The sequence below is a fragment of the Abrus precatorius genome, unplaced genomic scaffold, assembly GCF_003935025.1.
Source record: "Abrus precatorius isolate BTA unplaced genomic scaffold, Abrus_2018 Scaffold10, whole genome shotgun sequence".
Taxonomy (NCBI): domain Eukaryota; kingdom Viridiplantae; phylum Streptophyta; class Magnoliopsida; order Fabales; family Fabaceae; genus Abrus; species Abrus precatorius.
Window position 1 is genome coordinate 27,740,689 of NW_020874292.1, and position 18,584 is coordinate 27,759,272.

Below are 18,584 nucleotides of genomic sequence, written 5' to 3' on the forward strand. Positions count from 1 at the left end.
AGCTAAAATCCACAGTTCTAATTTGGGGAGGACAGTGTTAAAAGCTATTTGGTTCAAACTTATAGAGGCACAGTAAATATTGAAAAATTTTACCTTGAACATGAGCTCCATATTGTAAAATGGATTAATTTGAAACCAAACTGGCATCTTCTTCTCCTATTAAAAACTAGCAAACCAAATTGCAGAAAAACTATTAAAGACTCAAAATATAATAGAAATTTTTATATTTTTAATTTTTTAATATATTAAATTCTTAATTTTTTATAAATTATTATTTATATCATGCTTTAACAATACGTACTTAATATTCCAACATTCTTAAATGAAATTTAAGTCTTACTAACAATTGTTTAAGGATATTAATCATGTTAAACAAGAATTTTAAAGATATTACAGAAAAAATGAAACAAAAATATTTATTATACTAAGAAAAAGATTTGATACTTATTTTGTACTGGTGAAAATGATATTTAATTTTTATGCATTTTGTCAACTTCAGTTATATTTAAAAATAGTTTTTTTTTAATTGAAAAATATTTATTATATTAAAGTTATAAAAATATAATAAATATTATTTTATTTAATAAAATCTTGTTATTAAAATTTCCTTAAGAGTTGGAAGCTAATATTTTCTATTTTTAAAATCTGGTAATATTTCATTGCCGGTGCTATACTTCTGATATATCTTGTCAAAACCCTAATTCATTCTGCTTCGATTTTTGGGCTTCAATAAGTCGAAGTATAAATATAAACATCCAAGTGGGTATAACTAATATCTATCAGAATAAATGATACATATTAAAGGTGGGTATAACATTGTTATATACTTAATACTTGCAAGTCCATACAATTAATATTTAGGATCATGTATTTAGGTAACTGAAATTACTGCGAAATATACCAAAATATCAATTACTTGTTAATTTAGAGAATTTTTTTGTATCTTGAACTAATGGACTGCATTTTCTATCCAGTTCTCTCAGAAGAAATTGATTGCTCTGCTCAAGAATATAATTTTCAAGAACTTTACATGGGTAGATATCTTTGCATGAAAATTTATGCTGCGTAAAGAAATAATAAATTAAAAAGTAAAGTATGAATACCTTAAAAATTTAACAATTTTTATTTATTTATGACATAATAAAATATTATCTTTCAAAGTTTCACTAGATAATCCACATAAGGACCGGCTAAGAGGCTTGCAGTATACACCTGCATACTACTTATATAGTATAGCATTCTAGGATCACTTAGAATGCTTAATTATATATGATAATCATAAGATTTGAAGTTACAGAATGCCTTGCAATGGACATGAACACAGAAACAATCTATCAGAGCCACAAAATAGCATTTTTCTAGAGCATGGGGTTGGAGAGATCTATGGGAAAGGGATTGCCCAGAACATTGTCCATGTAATAGTGTGGATGGCTTGGATCCACCACCACAAACTGCATGTCCTCTGAAGGCTTCCAGTGCCGTTTCCTTTGATTAATAAACCAGTTGTTAATTTGCTTCTGATCCAAACCTGTCGACTCTGCAAGAGCAAGCTTCTGCGATTCCTGTTATTGAATAAAAATACCATATAAACTAAGAAAATTGTTCTCCTATTTATTGGAGGGGGAGAGTATTTACAATTATTTTAATTATTATAAAAGTAATCTACTAATATAATTTTGTTAACATTTATTCTTAAAAGACTATTTAAACAATTATTTATAGTAAAATTTTATTAAAAAAAAGCTTACTATTATTAATTATTAAATCTAAACTATAAAATTTGATGTTAAAATTTTTCAAATTTAATTAGTGATTTGGCGAAGACACTAAGAAAGGATTGAGTACTAGATTAACATACAGATGGGTAAGGCCATTTGTAATGTCTGCTCCACCATTCTAATAATTGTTGCCTTGCCTCTTTAGGTAGCTTTCCCTTTTTCCTCTTCTTCATGAATTCCTGCTTCAGACTACCCAAGTATCCGCTATACTTGCGCAAAAGCTGACCCTTTAATTCCCTGTCCTCTGCCTGTGGATCTATGATGTTGTGTAGATCAACATCGTCTTCAGATGATCCATTCCTATCAGCACCGTCATTGCAAGCTGATCATCACATGAATCAATTCAATTATGATAAGAATATTAACTTAAAGGATTATTTAGATATCTGAGAAATTCGAACATCCTTTATTCAACATAGTTAGAATATCATTAATATATCATGGTAAGTAAAAATGCACATACACGTCACTGTTTCTATTTTCTCTATCAAGTATTTTACCGCTATCAAATAAATCAATACAGAAAACAACTGCTGTAGCATGCCATTATCAAACCATTAACTATCGCTACTATTTCAACTATTTGAAAGTGGGGATTACGTCAAGTTTACATGCCAAGTCACTATAATATTTATGCAATAGAAAATTTTTGACAGAACCTCAGATAAGTGATTAAATTAATATTATATCTTAATAATCCTCTAAATATTTTAAAGAGAAAATAGAAATAGAAATATTTATGCATGCACTTGGTTTCTTCGTTGAATAATTAAGAAGATCATTACTGGAGTACACTTTAGGAGAATTTAAAATGGTACGTCAAAATAAAGGATAACTACAAGTACAACTTGCAATCATTAGGAAATAATTGATTCATCCCATTGAAAGTTAGCACTTAAACTGGTGCATAGGATAAAGAGCCAATGCGAAACCTTATTCCCAAGGCTCCATGCACCTAAACACTTGGATATTGGATGCTCCCTTTTTGCTTCAGACCCGACAAAGTTAAGAACAAAAAAGTATACTCCACGTGAACGTATACTTCACTATAACTTATGAATGACTACTTTATCAATACACAGACCCTAGTCAAGGCTAGGCATGCTTCTTCCAATGCAGAGATTAAAACCAGAGGGAATCTATTGTAGTAGCGAAGACAAAAGGTAATTACAACATTGGTTCACCCATAATATAGGACTTCCCAGATATAGTGAATTACTTAATTATTTGAAATCACACTAATAATCTTAATACAACCAAAGCAGTAGAAAAATGATTGTCATTACGGGGTTGTAACGTTTAAACAGCAATTGAAAACATCTACATTATACAGATTCATTAAAGTGATTTATTTCCATTAAATACATAAATAGATGATGAATAAGTAGAGAAAAGGAAATACTAAGGGAGATATACTCCACTATTAACAATCTGTTTTGTTGATAAATATATGTTTTGGACGAATTTTAAGAGCAAGAAAGCAAATACCAATACCTACGCAATAGATACAAGGAAACTTCCATTTAACTGAAAAACCATATGAAGCTAGAATAAGGGAACAAAAACATAAAGATTTCGGCACCATTAAAATGGTTTCTCTCCTCGAATATAACCTTGTAAACTTCACATCAAATAGTGAAACCACGTCGCTTGGTTCATGCATATTTGGAAGCTGGAGAACAGTGATTCACTAAAACTCATGTTTATATCCAGGGAAATATCGAATCATATTCCATTCATCTTTATTAATAGTCATTAGCGTAACAGCAGCAAAGTTTGACTCATATTGATGGTTGTCGCATTCAATTGTAAATTTCAAGAACATAATTCTAATAACAGGTATGACAAATGCATCTGCATTTGCAGAGGCAAACGCATGCAGAAAAATGACAATAGGCAAGGTTAGACTTTGAAATTGCACAAATATTGCATTAGTCTAATTACAGAGAGAGTGGTGAACACATAACCTTGAGGAAACAAACTCTTTAAAACTAAAAAAAATCCTCTAAGAAAGAACGCTTTAGGAAGTGAAAACAATGCACATATAACACTTCATGATGTGCTCAGATTCAAGTTCTAATTAAAAACATTTAGGAACAGGGAGGGTCAAAATATTGCTAAGCACCAATCAGTCATAAAAGGCTCTTGTACCACAAGGACCTATTGTCGTGCAAAAAACACTTTTAAATGAAAATACAAATTGATTGTCATCTCTCTCAATTAATATAACAGCTTCATGTAAAGATATAATTTAGATCAGACACTTATATCCTTACATTATAAGAAAGTATGATAAAGGTTATATTTGTCATTAACTGATTTTTTTCTTCCACCTCACTTTACTTCTATTCAGACGAGAAAATCTTCTACATCAGTCTCACATTTTTCTATCTTATCACTCACCATTCAAAATTGAGAAAAATGTCGTAGTAAAAAGTTTGTTTTACCCTCCTATACATTCTCTACGTAATTATTCTACTAATAAAATTAAATATTGAATAAAAAATTAAACACAATTAATAAACGGTTGAAACTTCTAAAAACTTCTTTTTGACATCTTCCACCAAACTATATCAGTATTTAGACTTGACTGAAATAAATTATTATACAAATTCATTTATTGATCCGTTGATCAAAATATTAATGAAGAGAATACAAATCACCTTTGCTACCCCTAAGTTCCTTTTTATGTGTTACAAAAAGGTAAATGTTAACCATATCCTCGGAGCATAGGTAAAAAATTTCATCAATACACTTTTATGATGATTTTCAAGGCACTTCTAATGTAATTTCCAATATTTTTTTAATCTTTATATCAGTGCGACCTGTACAAAAAAACAACATTAATTAAGAAATGCAATCTTCTCGTTTGTATGAAAATGGTTCTTGCTAATAGAAATTTTCTGATCAAAATCACTAGGTTCATTGAAAATTATGATAAAAGTGTATTAATAAAACTTTTTAATAAAAAAATTTACATTTATTTCTTTTATCAGTATTGTTAGTTTTCACCTTTTCCTTTTCAATAAATAATGACACTTTAGCATTTGTCTGTTAAAATTTTTTTGAACTTTATATGACTATAATTTCTCATTCAATTGTAGTTACAATATACAATATCTAAGAATTAGGTGAAGACAAGGTGTAATTGAAAAGATTACAGTTGTTGTCTTAGAGTTTTAAAAGAATTTATTTTCAAAATAATCAGATAAAAAGAAAAGGAAGGAATAATTTTAGTGAGAATTTTACTTAATAAAAGAATTCGTATGTTTTAGCTTTTCAATTCACTCTTGAAACTTGTTTATTTCCTTCAAAACGGTCGCACTTGTCCCCAAAGAACTTCAGCTCTTCTCAGCCAACTTTTCGTCTGCATACTGTATTTCCAATAGGAGAGGTTATCTAAGTAACTTCCTACCCCGCGATTACCACTGCAGAAGAAACCCTAATCCCTAGGTCATTTACAACACCTAAGTTCACCAACGAGCTGCCTTCAGCTGTTCATCTATCTTTGGATCCATTTAACAATTATGTAAAGGAAGCAAAAGCAGCGAAACCCTGAGAATCGCTGTGAACATCAAATGGAGAAATACATAGACCAGCTATTTAATTGAAGTAATATATTCCCCAAAAATACCAGCTGAATATATGTCAATATCAGGCACACACGAAATGACGAATTAATAGGATACCAAAACAGTTCATTCAATGCACTAACACCGAGAAGAAATACAGATATGTACAACATCACCATCCACACTTTGACAGACAAAGCCACGCTTTGAACAAGGGCACCGTTGCTAGTATTTGAAACTCTTGTTAGCAAAATAAAATATTCATTCAAAAAGATAACCCAATGATTAATAAAGGATTTTAAAGTTCAAAAGAAAAAGTAGTGGTGCATCATCAACTTTAAGCACTTTCCAATTCTAACAAAACCTACTTCCTGGAAACAGACATGCATGGGTAGTCAATTAATCAAACATCAAATACCGAGCTATCAAGATTAATAGTATGAAGATAAAAATCTAAAGAATATCTTCAGAAAATAGCAGAGAGAGAGCGCGAAAAAGGGAAAGAGAGTCATCACCAATGTCAGAAGAAGAAATTGTGAGATTTTTGAACTGGCACTCAATCCTTTGAAGGAAGAGCATGGCTTCCTTTAAGGGTTTGGAGAGTTCTTGCTCGTACTTGGTCAGCATCTCGCAATAAGCCTCCATGAACTGATCCAAAGCTGGATCTTCACCTATGCAGCTTGATCCAGCTGCTTCACCTGCCATCGTCACTGCAGAAGCACATGCTTCTTCTAACCTTGCCACTACTTCAGGTGGTGCTCCAACCTGCAAGCAAGGTGTACACAAACTATGTATTATAAGAAAACATGATATAATTGTCATGAAGGCAAACTGTCTTTATCATTTCTGCTTTAAAGGGTTTTGACTTCTTCGTCCCACTCTCTTTCTTACGATGGAACATAATTTATCAACATAGTTTCAAATAGAAAGAAACAAAAAAACAAGTCCACAGTTCACAGTACAAATGCCACACAACTCAGATCCGAACTTGCCAAAGAAAGGGAGTGTGCAGAAATTAATTAAGCATCGATCGTTTTCAACGACAGAGTCCAAATCTGTCTGCTTTTTTCCACAGAAAGAGGGGGTGTTCGGCTAATGGGTATATATCACACAAGATGAGTTAAAATTAAGCTTTTTCTTCTTTTTCTAACCTTTTGACAATTGACGTATGCTGCCAAGAGACGGTGATAGTGAGGATGGGCCATGATCTTAGCCTTGATAGCTGAAGAAGAAGAGGAAGATGAGCTTCCATTGTTGTTGTGGTGGTGGTGGTGGTCACTCTCCATGAAATAGTACCCTAACCCAGCGTTGTTGCTGTTGTTATTGGTGGTGTTGTGGTTATTGTCTAGCATGATAGAAGGGCTTCCACTGTTACTGCAGTTGGGAAGGAAGAGACAGTTTGTGTTTGCATTAGTATTAGAATTATTATTAGGATGTATTGGATGATGAGCGCCATGATGAGAAGTCACTAAAGGCATCATCGTCATTGGACATAACCCACCACTGTTTTCTCCAAAAGCCATCAAATAAGAAGTGGCATTAGAACTACCCTCCATGGCTTGCACATTAACTTGTCAACATACACACACACGCATTCCCTCCCTGTCTTATCCTTTTTGCCTACGAACTCTTCTGTATCTCACTACAGTTCACCAGCCTTATAGTAACAACAACAAAAACCCTTCCTTCCCTTATTATTTTCTCTCTCTATTCTATGAAGTCTGCTTACTCTGAAGATGTTTTGTCTTTCAGGGCTCTCCCGGGTTTTATGGCAAAAGTAACACTGTTTCAGGCTTTTTACAGCAAAATCCTAAATAGTGATAGTGGTGGCCGTCAGTTACATGAAGTAAGTAGTGTAGAGGTTTTCCCACTTGGCTTTTATGGTAAAGCCTGCACAGATTTCCTTTGGAAAATGGGTGTTAATCTTTCTTTCCTCCCATTTGAGCATTAATGAGTGAGTGGAACGAATTACTCTCTCTCTCCCTATACCTCTCTCTATGCTTCTAGTGGTTACACGGTTACACTTATGAGACTGAGGAGTGAGAAAGGAAGGGAGAAAGACACAGCAGAGCGCACGCGGGGCACACAGAGAGAACAATACAAACTTGAGTTACCGAAGAAGAGAGGGGCGGGGGTTCATGTAAGGCACTGCTGCAAACAAAGGCTTTTACCTTCCCAATGAAAACTCTCCCTCTCTTTTCCTGCACTGCCACTGATACGCTGCCATTCCTGGCATAAAAAACAGTAGAGAAAGAGAGAGAGAAAGAAACCAAGTTTATTTTTGTTTAGGAAGAGATAGATAGAGAAGAAGGAACGATCAAATCGAGGAAGAGAAAACAAGTTACCTACTACTGACGATGGATGGAGAAGAGATAGATAGGTTTATGGGGCACGGAATCAACCCTTCTCTCTCTCCATTCTTTGATGGCAATCCCTCCACTCATTTAATATTCTTACCTTGTTTGTCCTCTTCTCACCACACTCCTTCTTGAGTCCAATAAAATTCTCTAGTCCCACAAACAACTTTTAATTCTTATTTTAATATATTTAACCACACATTAAGGATTTTAATTTATGAGACACCCCCCGCCCCCAATCTAGTTGCGGAAATCCATGGTTCTTGTTGATTTTTTAGCTCTAAAATAGAAATTTTTTGTGGTTTATTAACAGCATGAGTGGTTGATGAGAAACTGGAATACAGAATATTTTATTTATATTCGTGCATGTGTGCTATATATATATATATATATATATATATATATGACATGATGATGGTTGTGTCTGTGTTTCTCGTATGCTTGGTAGCACGATCTAATCCGAGATTATTTACCAGAGAAAAAGCGCGTCTGCAGTTAAGTAAATAAAGCTGGTAAAGTTTGTGGGACAGTCCGAATGTCTCTTCCTCTCAAACTCTTTTCTCTATTTCAAGCACCATAGGTTTCTATATATCACTCATCCACAATAAAGGCCTAGAGTGGCATCACTTCCCGTAAAATACCGTAGTGAAAGCAGCTCCATCAGGTTACGGACTCTTTGTCGCTTCCCATTGTCCCCCTCCCCCGCTTATACTCCAAATTTTTTGGTTTTTTAACCTCAAAGTGCACCTCAAATTTATTTTATCAAATGCATTTACTAACCCTAGTGTTTTTTCAAAAGCATCATTGTTTAAAATCAAACTAGCTAGTTCGAAACATGTATAGACTAAGCCATTAAGTATTATTGAAATTATAAATATCTAGTGAGTAATAATTATTTACTTCCACACAAAAGTGTATGTGTATATAAGCCCGTCAATGTAATTGTAGGGTATTGTACGTATATTGAGACTTGAACGTACGCGTAGTTCTTGAAACTATTTGAGCATCAGTGATTATGATATCACAAATGCAGCGTGGCAGCTACTGGCTGTGGCTATGTCTAGGAATCTCCACAGTACATCTCGCCGTGAATGAATATGACCACTTCAGGCTGCTCCGCTGCTCAGTTTTCTGTCTCTCCAGTCTCCACCTATTTTTGTATCTTTTTATTCTAATATTCTAATTGTAGCCACTCTTAAATCTCTCTATTCTCCACCGAAACAGTGATATATAACCTTTAATTAAAAATGTTATTAAATAATAAAGTTCGTATGAAATTAGAATCTTGTACTCCAATACACACTCCCATTAATCCTTACGCAATAGCATACGTTTTTTTAATAAGAAAGTTGATATTTACTTTTCAAATGTTTTTGACTTGCTTTACATGTTTATTTTTTAAAAAAAAATTTCAAAATGCACAGTTATTGTTTCACCATCTTAAAATTTGACATAAAATAGTTAATTTTTAATGTATAAGTATCATTTTTTAACAGTTAATCCCTTACATAACATTATAATCTTTGATACTATACAATTCAGACGTGCAACTCAATTAAGTCAATTAAAAATTTGTACAGTTCCTTCCCTTACATGGCCTAAAAATGTTTACAAAAATTATAAATTTAAAATGTTATAGTTTCAAATCATAACAACTTTAACTCTGGTATATTTGTAATTTTCATTTTTTAACATTAATAAAAATTTATAATGTTTTTTCAACATTGCAAGGGATTCTTTCAATCATTTTAAAATAAAAATAGGAAAGTTTTAAATTGTCACATATATCGTTGTTGTTACTCCTTTTTTATAAAAATAAAATAAAAATTCTCTAGAAATAATATTGTTTTTTATTATTATCTCTAGAAATAACTTATATGAACAAATGTCTTGAGAATAATATTATTCTTGCATATTGATAGTGATTCTTTTTTTTAAACATGCATGTTTTTAACAAAATTTCGAATATGAATTTAAATTTTCTAAATTACTCAAATAAAAGTAGTTAATGAACAAAAAAGTAATTTTGTGATGTGTTCACTAAAAGAATATTTCTAAATCATATAATTTTCTGTAATTATTAAATAAAATTATTAAATATGTTTTAAATTTTAAAGATAATAAAACACATTTTTAATTCATATTTATTTTATAAAAAGTAATAATTTTTTCTTGAGGTAGATATAGTAAAACATTAATTACAATATATTAAAAGCATGTGAGTTTGATTTGTCATGTAAAATTTTAGGTCCTTAATTAACTGGGAAAAAAATATATTAAATTAAATATAAGCTATAAATTGGAATCGTTAAACTGTACTCTGAAAATGTCTGCTGGAAAAAAAATAAGGAAAATAATTATTTGCATTTGAAAGCATAATTTTGACCGTTGAAAATTTTTGAATTGTAATAAATTAATAAATTATTTTAAGAAAATTATTGATATTTTTTAAAATTATATTTTTTGATGATTTTTAATTTATATTTTTTTAAAATTTTCTAAAATTCCATGTTTCAGTATAGATTATTTTTAAATACCATATAAAAAAAGTCATAATAATAACACTCATTTGTTTTGCATTTTTATAATTCATATTTTATAATTAATACAAAAATTTATGATTGATATTATATATAGCTTTTTTAATATATTATAGGATCCAAATTGTGAAGTTAAAATATGACTTAAATGTATTTCAGTTTTTAAAAATATATTATTTTATGTTTTAAATATCTATTATTAATATTTTTTTAAAATTACATTTATAATTAATAAATACAATGGTCTTTTTAACCCCCTCGTCAGAGACTAAAAGGTAGTTTTGACATGATAAATACTGTTTAGCTAATAAAAATCACTTTCATAAATAACAAATTTTAACAAACTGACTTTTCTCATGTAATATTTTTAAAGATGGTGTTTAACACGGACCATGTGTAAAACTAGTGCAGATGGATCAATATACGGGGAACTGATAGATATATTACCGAATATAATAGATCTTAGATTTTCTTCTATTAACTATTATTTATGTAAAAGGGTAAATGTTATTATATAAACTCATTTTTTAAGCCTCAAAGACTGACTATATATATACCATTGTTATTCTCCCATAATTTAATAGAGTTTACATTTTTTATTTTTACAGTTTTGAGATAAAAACACTTGCTTTTCTAGAAGATATTGTGGCCAATAGTAAAAAAAAATATATAGTATTTATAATAGATATTTTTTATGGACAAAAATATATATTGTTATTTATGTGTTTATTGTAATATTTATTTAATTAAAATATTACACTTAATGTTATTGTATATTATTAAATAAAATTATAATGTTAATTAAATAATAATACTAAAAGGCATTTTATAACAGTGTTAAGCGGGGATTAGATGATTGTATGATTACGTGATGGGTTCTTGAAAGGGCGGGAATGGGGATAATGTTTCGATTTAAAGGACGAGTTTTTTATGGTCGGATAGAAGCCAAGCGGATGAAAGGATGCTAAATTGGGATACGGTGCTATTTATTTATGGTAATTTTTATCGTGTTTAAAGTTATAATTAATTCATATTTATATTATTTAATTTTTAAAATATTTAAAAAATGATAACTGTTAATTTTAATTTTTTTAAATTTATGAGTACGGTAGAAAGTATTTTTATTTATCTGTATTTTATAAATTATTTTATTGATGTTACTTTTTGTAAATTTAATTTTAGAGAGTTGGGTTAATTTTATAGAGTTTAAAATGTTAAAGGAAAAAATTGAAAATAGGATAAATGATAAAAAAATTGTTTATGGTAAGTTACTCGCTTTTTAATTAAGAGTTTTATTAATTATAAGTAGTTAATTATAATAAAATTTTATTAAAAAATATTTATTATATTTTTATAACTTTAATATAATAACTATATTTTTTATATAAATTTTTTATTTGAAAATATTTAAAATTAGTCATAAAAATTGAAATTAATAAAATTCTTTAATTAATTAGCTCGTAAGATCTAATAGTATTCTGACAAAAGTTAATAAAAAGATAAATGTAGCACAGTAAATAATAATAATAATAATAATAATAATATCACTTTAATATAAATCGAGTAAAAAATACAAAGTAAATAGACCCTTAATGCATGTTTAATTTGCGGTTAATCCATCAAAAGTCGCTTTTGAATGGTACAAGATCACGCCGTGCAGGTTAGTAATAATAAAACACACATGCATTGATAATAAACTTGGGACATACATCACGTTATAAATACGCAAGGGGTACCATTACTCGACTCACGCGACTCAAATTTAGTCATCTAATATGTTTTAATTACGAACTCAATCGTGTTTAAGCTTTTATTAATATATAGAGTAATTATTTAAATATTTAGGTAATTATTAATAGATGATTTGACAAGTTATACATTACGGTTCATCTTTATTAATACAAACTTTAAGTTGATTAAATTTCTTATAAATTAGACTAATACGGTGTGAAAATTATATTTAATTATTAATGACTACTACATTCTATGTTACGTCACATAAGTGGCGGTACAGTAGTGTGACCTTAGTTCCTTCGCTGAAGCGTCTTCAAAGATTAATCATTCGCAACTGAATGAGCAAATATGTCAGGATCAAAGAAAGCATAGCATCCCTGCACTAACCTTTACTGCAATCACGTAAAACATGCAATAAGGTTTCGTCATCTCTCTGATCAGTTATCACTCTATTGGCAAATCTGATTAGTGAACCACTTTTTTATTACCCAAAAATGCCTCAGAAGGTCTTTATATTTGTATATGCATTCCCTGCGCTCAATTTTTTGAAGTCATCAAGTCATTGGATAATAATAAATACAAAAATTAGTGTAGGAAAAATAACTGTAAAGGAGTGAACTTTTGTTTCCAACGAGGCTTTTTCCGCTAACTGATCGCTAGCTTAAGAAGAAGCCTTAGCCGCTCATATTTTGCATTATTTAAACGTAAAATGCTTAATACCCATCTATTGTCACTTTTGCATTACCTTCTTTTTCTTTTATTTTTCTATCGTTTACCTAAGGGGTTATTTGAAAAAAAAAGGAAGACAAAATTTGTATTTTAATAAATTTATTTAACATTACTATATTTTAAAAATAAAAAATATAAATATAATATATTGTGTATTTATTATTATAAATAATATATAATTTTAATTCAAAATGAAAAACATATTATTTCCTTTTTTTCTCTAAAAAAAATAATCTCTGAAATATTTAAAGAAGAAGCGGTAGACAAAATGAAGCGTAAATTTATTACACAGAAAGGAAGAGGGTCCCCTTCCGATCCGAAAACAGACCGACCTACAAAAATTCAGTGGCTCCACCAAAACCTACAATTACGGGAATTTTTTTCAATATGTTAATTCGCACAAAATATTATTAGGCTTTTTTATTTAAATGTGTACAAAACACATTATTGCATTTAAAGTTATTTTCGATTTCCTCTACCAAAAATAAAATTATTTTCGACTAAAATTAGTTTTATATGTTATTTCAAATCACTTTAAACAAACTCATGATTGAAATATAACACTTTAAATGCTTTCTTATGATAAATATTCCAAGAAAAAACTTAATAATTTCCTGTGATCTTTAAGTAATTAAATCAGAATTTATGTTACTTGAACTCACATTTAGCTCAACGTAATTAAGAGGAGTGTCTGTACGTGCATTTGATGTCTGTTCCATAAATAATTATTGGAATAGTTTAGAGCTATGTAATTTTATTCATTCTGATTGTGTCATATCTTAATATTTTTTAATTAATTATAAAATATATAATATAACATAATCTGTCGAAATACGTTATTTTGGACTATATAATTTTTTTTTCTATTTACCACAAATCCAATCGTGCTGTTAATTAATAATATCATCTCTTAATAAAAACATACTTTAATATGTCTAAACCACATAAATAAAATCTTAACTTGCTTTTATAGACATCAATATTCAATACGTGACCTTGTCTAAATGAAAGTTGATAGTTATGCACACCTAACTATACTTTTGACAAAAATCATTAAAGCAAATATTAATGTTATGCCTAATTTTACTGTTACACTATAATTAAGAGAGCTTGATCATTTATTGTGATATCTATTCGTGCATGTTTGAATCGGCATCTACATTACTTAAACTCACATTAAGCTTAACACAACCAATAATTTGATGTCTACACTACAAATTTAATAGGTTGTTCGTTGGAATAATATTGTCTCCATTAAAAAAATTTGCGTAATGTTTAAACCACAATAATCAAATTCCAATTTGCTTTTATGGACATCGACGCTTAATAAACGAACCTATTTAATTGAAAGTTTATAGTTATGCACAGGTATACTTTTGATAAAAATCATTAAAAAGAAATATTAATAATTTATTTTTAATATTTTTATATCGTTAAATGAAATTTTATACTGATCTTAAATATATATTTTCAATTCACTCTTCGTTAATAATTGTGTCACATTATTTCACTTAATATTAAAAATAAATAAATAGAAGTATAACAAATTTTACTTGTATTAGTTATGTTGCAATAATTTTGCTTTTTCGTTGATTTAGGAAAATGCTAGTAGCTTATTTTATTATTGTTGTTATTTTGCATGCATTCCTTGCACGAGTAATATAATAAAATTTAAGTAGATACTTACAAAAATTATATATATATATTATATGAAAACAAGAAATATTCAGCTATAAATATTGTGAAAAATTTTACTAGTCAAAGGCTTGGAATTCAACCAAATGTTGTATATTTTTTTATATTTATCTATTCAACCATAAATATTCAAACAGTATCATCACTTTTTTTTCTTTTATGCCTTTTTATATTTAGACGTAGATATTCAAACTTTTTTTTAGAATAATTAATCAAATGCGAAGTCATGTCTAAGATTGGATATCTTGTATAAACTTTTGTATAAAATTAAACATTATAAAATTTGGCCCAATTTACTCTCAAAACTAACTTATAAAATTCAACACGCTCTTAATCTTCTATTTTGTGTTTCATTTTCTTCAATGAAACATTATTATTAACAAATAAATACTTTATTGTCTCCATAGTCAATTGAACGGACGTATATTTAATGTTAATAACTAAAAAAACAAATGAAAATGCTATTGTCTATTAAAAAAAAAAGTTTTGCATCTCTAAATAGTCAACATTTAACTTAAAAAATAAAGCATTAAAAAGAAATAGGTTTTAATTCCGTCTATGTTTATATATGTATATTGAAAACAGAGCGCGCGCACACACGCACAAAAAAATCTATTTGGGGGTGAGGTAAATTTACCATGATGTTCATTAGTGATATTAATAAATAATAATAATTACACGCGTGAAGTGGTCTTCATCATGAATCTGCACGATTTTCATATTGTTTTACTAGGTAGGTTGAAAAGGGGATTGATGATTTAGGCAAAGTGTCCCATTTGAACGCAAATGAAGGGGAGAGAAAGAGAGCCTGGAAAGGAATCTGGATTCTCTGTGTTTATCATTTAATATATCTTTATTAAAATTTGAAAAGATTTATGTTGTCTTGGAGTTGAGAGATCCATGGTGCCCGGGAGAGAAGGAAAGGGGGCACCCAACTGGGTTGAAAGTGGAGACAAATAGTTTGCCATAACACAGATGAGCCTTCTTGACGATCAATCCAATCAGTGGGTCCTAAATCTCCTGACAGATTTATTTCGTACACAATTGATCATCAATTCTTTCATTTATTATCAAAGACGCAGTTAGTCTCACAATTGTCAAATACTATTATGTGATAACGACTAACAACCCTGTTTAAAGATACTTTATTCAAAATTCACATCAATTTTTTTATGCTTTAGTACAATCATTTTTACAACTACACATTTAATTACACTTCTTATTTAAATATACTTATTAATAAGGGTAAACTATTGCTTTGATTTTTATCAACAAGGTTAACTTTTATCACTGTTTTCTAAATATTTTTATTACTTTTGATATCTTTTGTTATGTTACAATGGTGTAACATGCATGTAAATCTTTTCACTCCATTTTCTTAATTAATTGATTTAAAGAAAAATAGCTGGGGATCGACATCCCTGTTAATTTCTTTTATTCTCTTCGACATATCTTTTTCGATTTCTTTGTTTTTGCATTCTACCTCACGTAAAATTTGTTGATAACTAGAGGGAGATAAAAAAGAAGAAAATAAAAAGAACAGAAGCATGAGATTAGTGAAGCTAAAACAGGTAGAATTAGTGAAAACATGTAGGGTTGGCAAAGGGGGCATTAGTTGGTTACTGGTTAGGGTTTAGGGTTGGGGAGGGATGGGAAGAGGGGATAGTCACAGTACGCGAATCCGTCACAAGTAAGAAAAAGTAATGCAAAAAAGTTGAGAAACGTCACTGCTGCGATGTGTGATGGTGGGGACATAGGCATATAGGAGGGACAGCAACCCTAGCATAGGTTTCCTTTTATTTTTTCTTTTTTTTCTTATTTTTCTCCATTTCTCACTTTAAGTCACGTCTGTGGACAGTTCATGATTGACATCAAAAAATAATTCTTTTTAATTAACTCAACTATACAACTAATATTTAAGTTCTTTTATTTGAATAAATATTTGATCAATTTTTTATAATAAAATTGTATACATATAAATTTGTTTGAAGTAGTTAATTTTGAATTTACATTGATTAATAATTTAAAAAAATAAAAATTATCTCAAAAAAATCTCTTAATTTAAATTACTTAACACATTTAAATAACAACATTAATATTTTTTTTCTATAATTTAAGTTGTAATCTTGAGGAAAAATCTAACCCAAGATATAAAAGGATAAAAGTAGGCAAACATGCGAATTAACGTCGCAATATTCTATTCGATTATCTACGATGAATCCTAAAATTTTGAGCTTCTTTAAATGAAAAAAAATATGTATAATTATTCGAAGGTTTGGTAATTATAAAAGTCTTATCTACTAAAAAGAATCTTATAATAGTACAATGATACATTTGAACAAAAATTCGCCAAGAGAAAATAAAATTGAAGATATTTGGTTTAGTCTCCAACATACAATAAAGAAGTTTTACATAATACAGTGTACGGCCCTAAAATACGGATCAACTTTTAAATGTTGAAGATATTGAATCAGATCAATTTAGACTAATGGTGCAACATTAAAATACAGTGTAATTAGGTTATTTTACAGCACAGGTTTGGTTGTTTTACTTAAGTGTCTTTACGGGGGAGTGTATTTGTTACCAGCACATTAAAGTAATAATAAAATATCGTATTAAAGTTACCTAAATCTATATACAAAGTCTCCCAAGTTTTAAAAAACTTGTAGACAACAAAGAGGCGCATTAACATGTTTAAAAATAAATAAATACCATTTTAGTTTATGTTACATACTTTTTTTATTTGTTTTTATATAAAATAGATTGTTAAATAAATTTTTAATATTTTTTAACATTAATTTCTGTTATAAGACTGTTATTATATATATATATATATTAATTCCTTTATCTAATAATTTTTTTAATTATAGTTCTTATATAACGTAATTTTATTTTAATTCTTATACGAAAAATAATCATAAAAATAAAATTATATATATATATATATATATATTTGAGATAAAAAGAGAGATAAAAAGTTTATCATTGAGCACATTATTATGAAAATATGATATTTGAGATTTTAATAAAAATATTTTTTTTATTGATTATGAGATATTACAAGGAAAAAATTAAACAAATTTTTAAATGTTAAAGTAATTATTTTTTTTAAAAAAAGTGATAACTTATTTTGTAATTTTATTCTTTTATCTTGTAAGCTAAATTTTTTTATTAATTTTTCTTATGCTTCTATATATAATTATGATGAATTACTAATTTTATATAAATACAACCTTTTAAGAATTAATCTTCAATTAAAATTTTACTTTACTAACTAGTATAATAAAGGTCATTGTTAATTGACTATATTATTTTTAAAGCTAATTTTTTAATTTAAAAAACATAAAAAATATTGAAAGTACTGCATATAAATTATATTATTAAACAAATTATCAAGTAATTTCTCAAAAAACCAAAAATATAACACTAAAATATTTTTTACTTAACTTTTAAATACTACTTTTCACAACAATCTTCCTAATCATATTAATTTATAATTATATTGTTTAAATTTAATAAATTATCTTTTATAACCTGTTATAAATTACCGTAATCTTTTGAGAGTTATGTTGATAACAAATTTCAGTTTAATTCTTTTCCATCACGTAACACTTTTTTTAGTCCCTTCACATATTATATATATATATATATATATATATATATATATATATACATATATATACACATATATATATATATATTTAAAAATTAAGTTGTAAATTATGTTTGATAAAAGTAATTTATATTTTATTTAGAAAATTGTTAGTGAATTACTAAATTTATAGATTTTTTCGATAAATACAAAATAAAAAATTTGTAATGTTGAAAAGTTAATTCTTTAAAATTGATCTAGATAAATGTTTAACTTTTAAAAGTTAATTATCAATATTTTAATTACATTTTTATCTTTTATTTTTTGTTTGAAAAAAATTATTTTTCACACAATTAAAATTATAATACCTCAATATTGTTGTTATTTTGTTTTTTTATTTTTATTTTCATGATAGTCCATTTTATTTTTCTTTTATCATATTTTTATATAGTATACTTTGTCAAATAAAAATAAATTAAGAAGAGAATTAAACCATTGCAGAAAATAACATTGTTTTTACGAGTCCATAGTGATCAAATGACAGTTAACGACACAACCTGCGAACCTTCTTTTGATTTCGTCCTTGC

General features: G+C 28.2%; 1 protein-coding gene across 1 annotated transcript; it reads right to left on the reverse strand.

Annotated features, from left to right (window-relative positions):
• Positions 1 to 1,358: 1,358 nt before the first annotated feature.
• Positions 1,359 to 6,906, reverse strand: LOC113852674 (homeobox protein SBH1). The gene is made up of 4 exons (XM_027483012.1): positions 6,502 to 6,906; positions 5,866 to 6,115; positions 1,859 to 2,100; positions 1,359 to 1,562 (listed from the first exon to the last, which is right to left on the reverse strand). Exons 1-4 carry the CDS (start codon positions 6,904 to 6,906, stop codon positions 1,359 to 1,361), a joined length of 1,101 nt encoding a protein of 366 aa, XP_027338813.1.
• Positions 6,907 to 18,584: the final 11,678 nt, after the last annotated feature.

What these genes read in the sequence shown, in the direction of transcription:
- LOC113852674 (XM_027483012.1), bottom strand. Translation starts at nt 6,906, where the DNA reads ATGGAGGGTAGTTCTAATGCCACTTCTTATTTGATGGCTTTTGGAGAA. An exon ending in CATACGTCAATTGTCAAAAG is followed by an intron (nt 6,116 to 6,501) that starts GTTAGAAAAAGA and finishes CCTTGCTTGCAG; the next exon opens with GTTGGAGCACCACCTGAAGT. An exon ending in ACAAATGGCCTTACCCATCT is followed by an intron (nt 1,563 to 1,858) that starts GTATGTTAATCT and finishes ATTCAATAACAG; the next exon opens with GAATCGCAGAAGCTTGCTCT.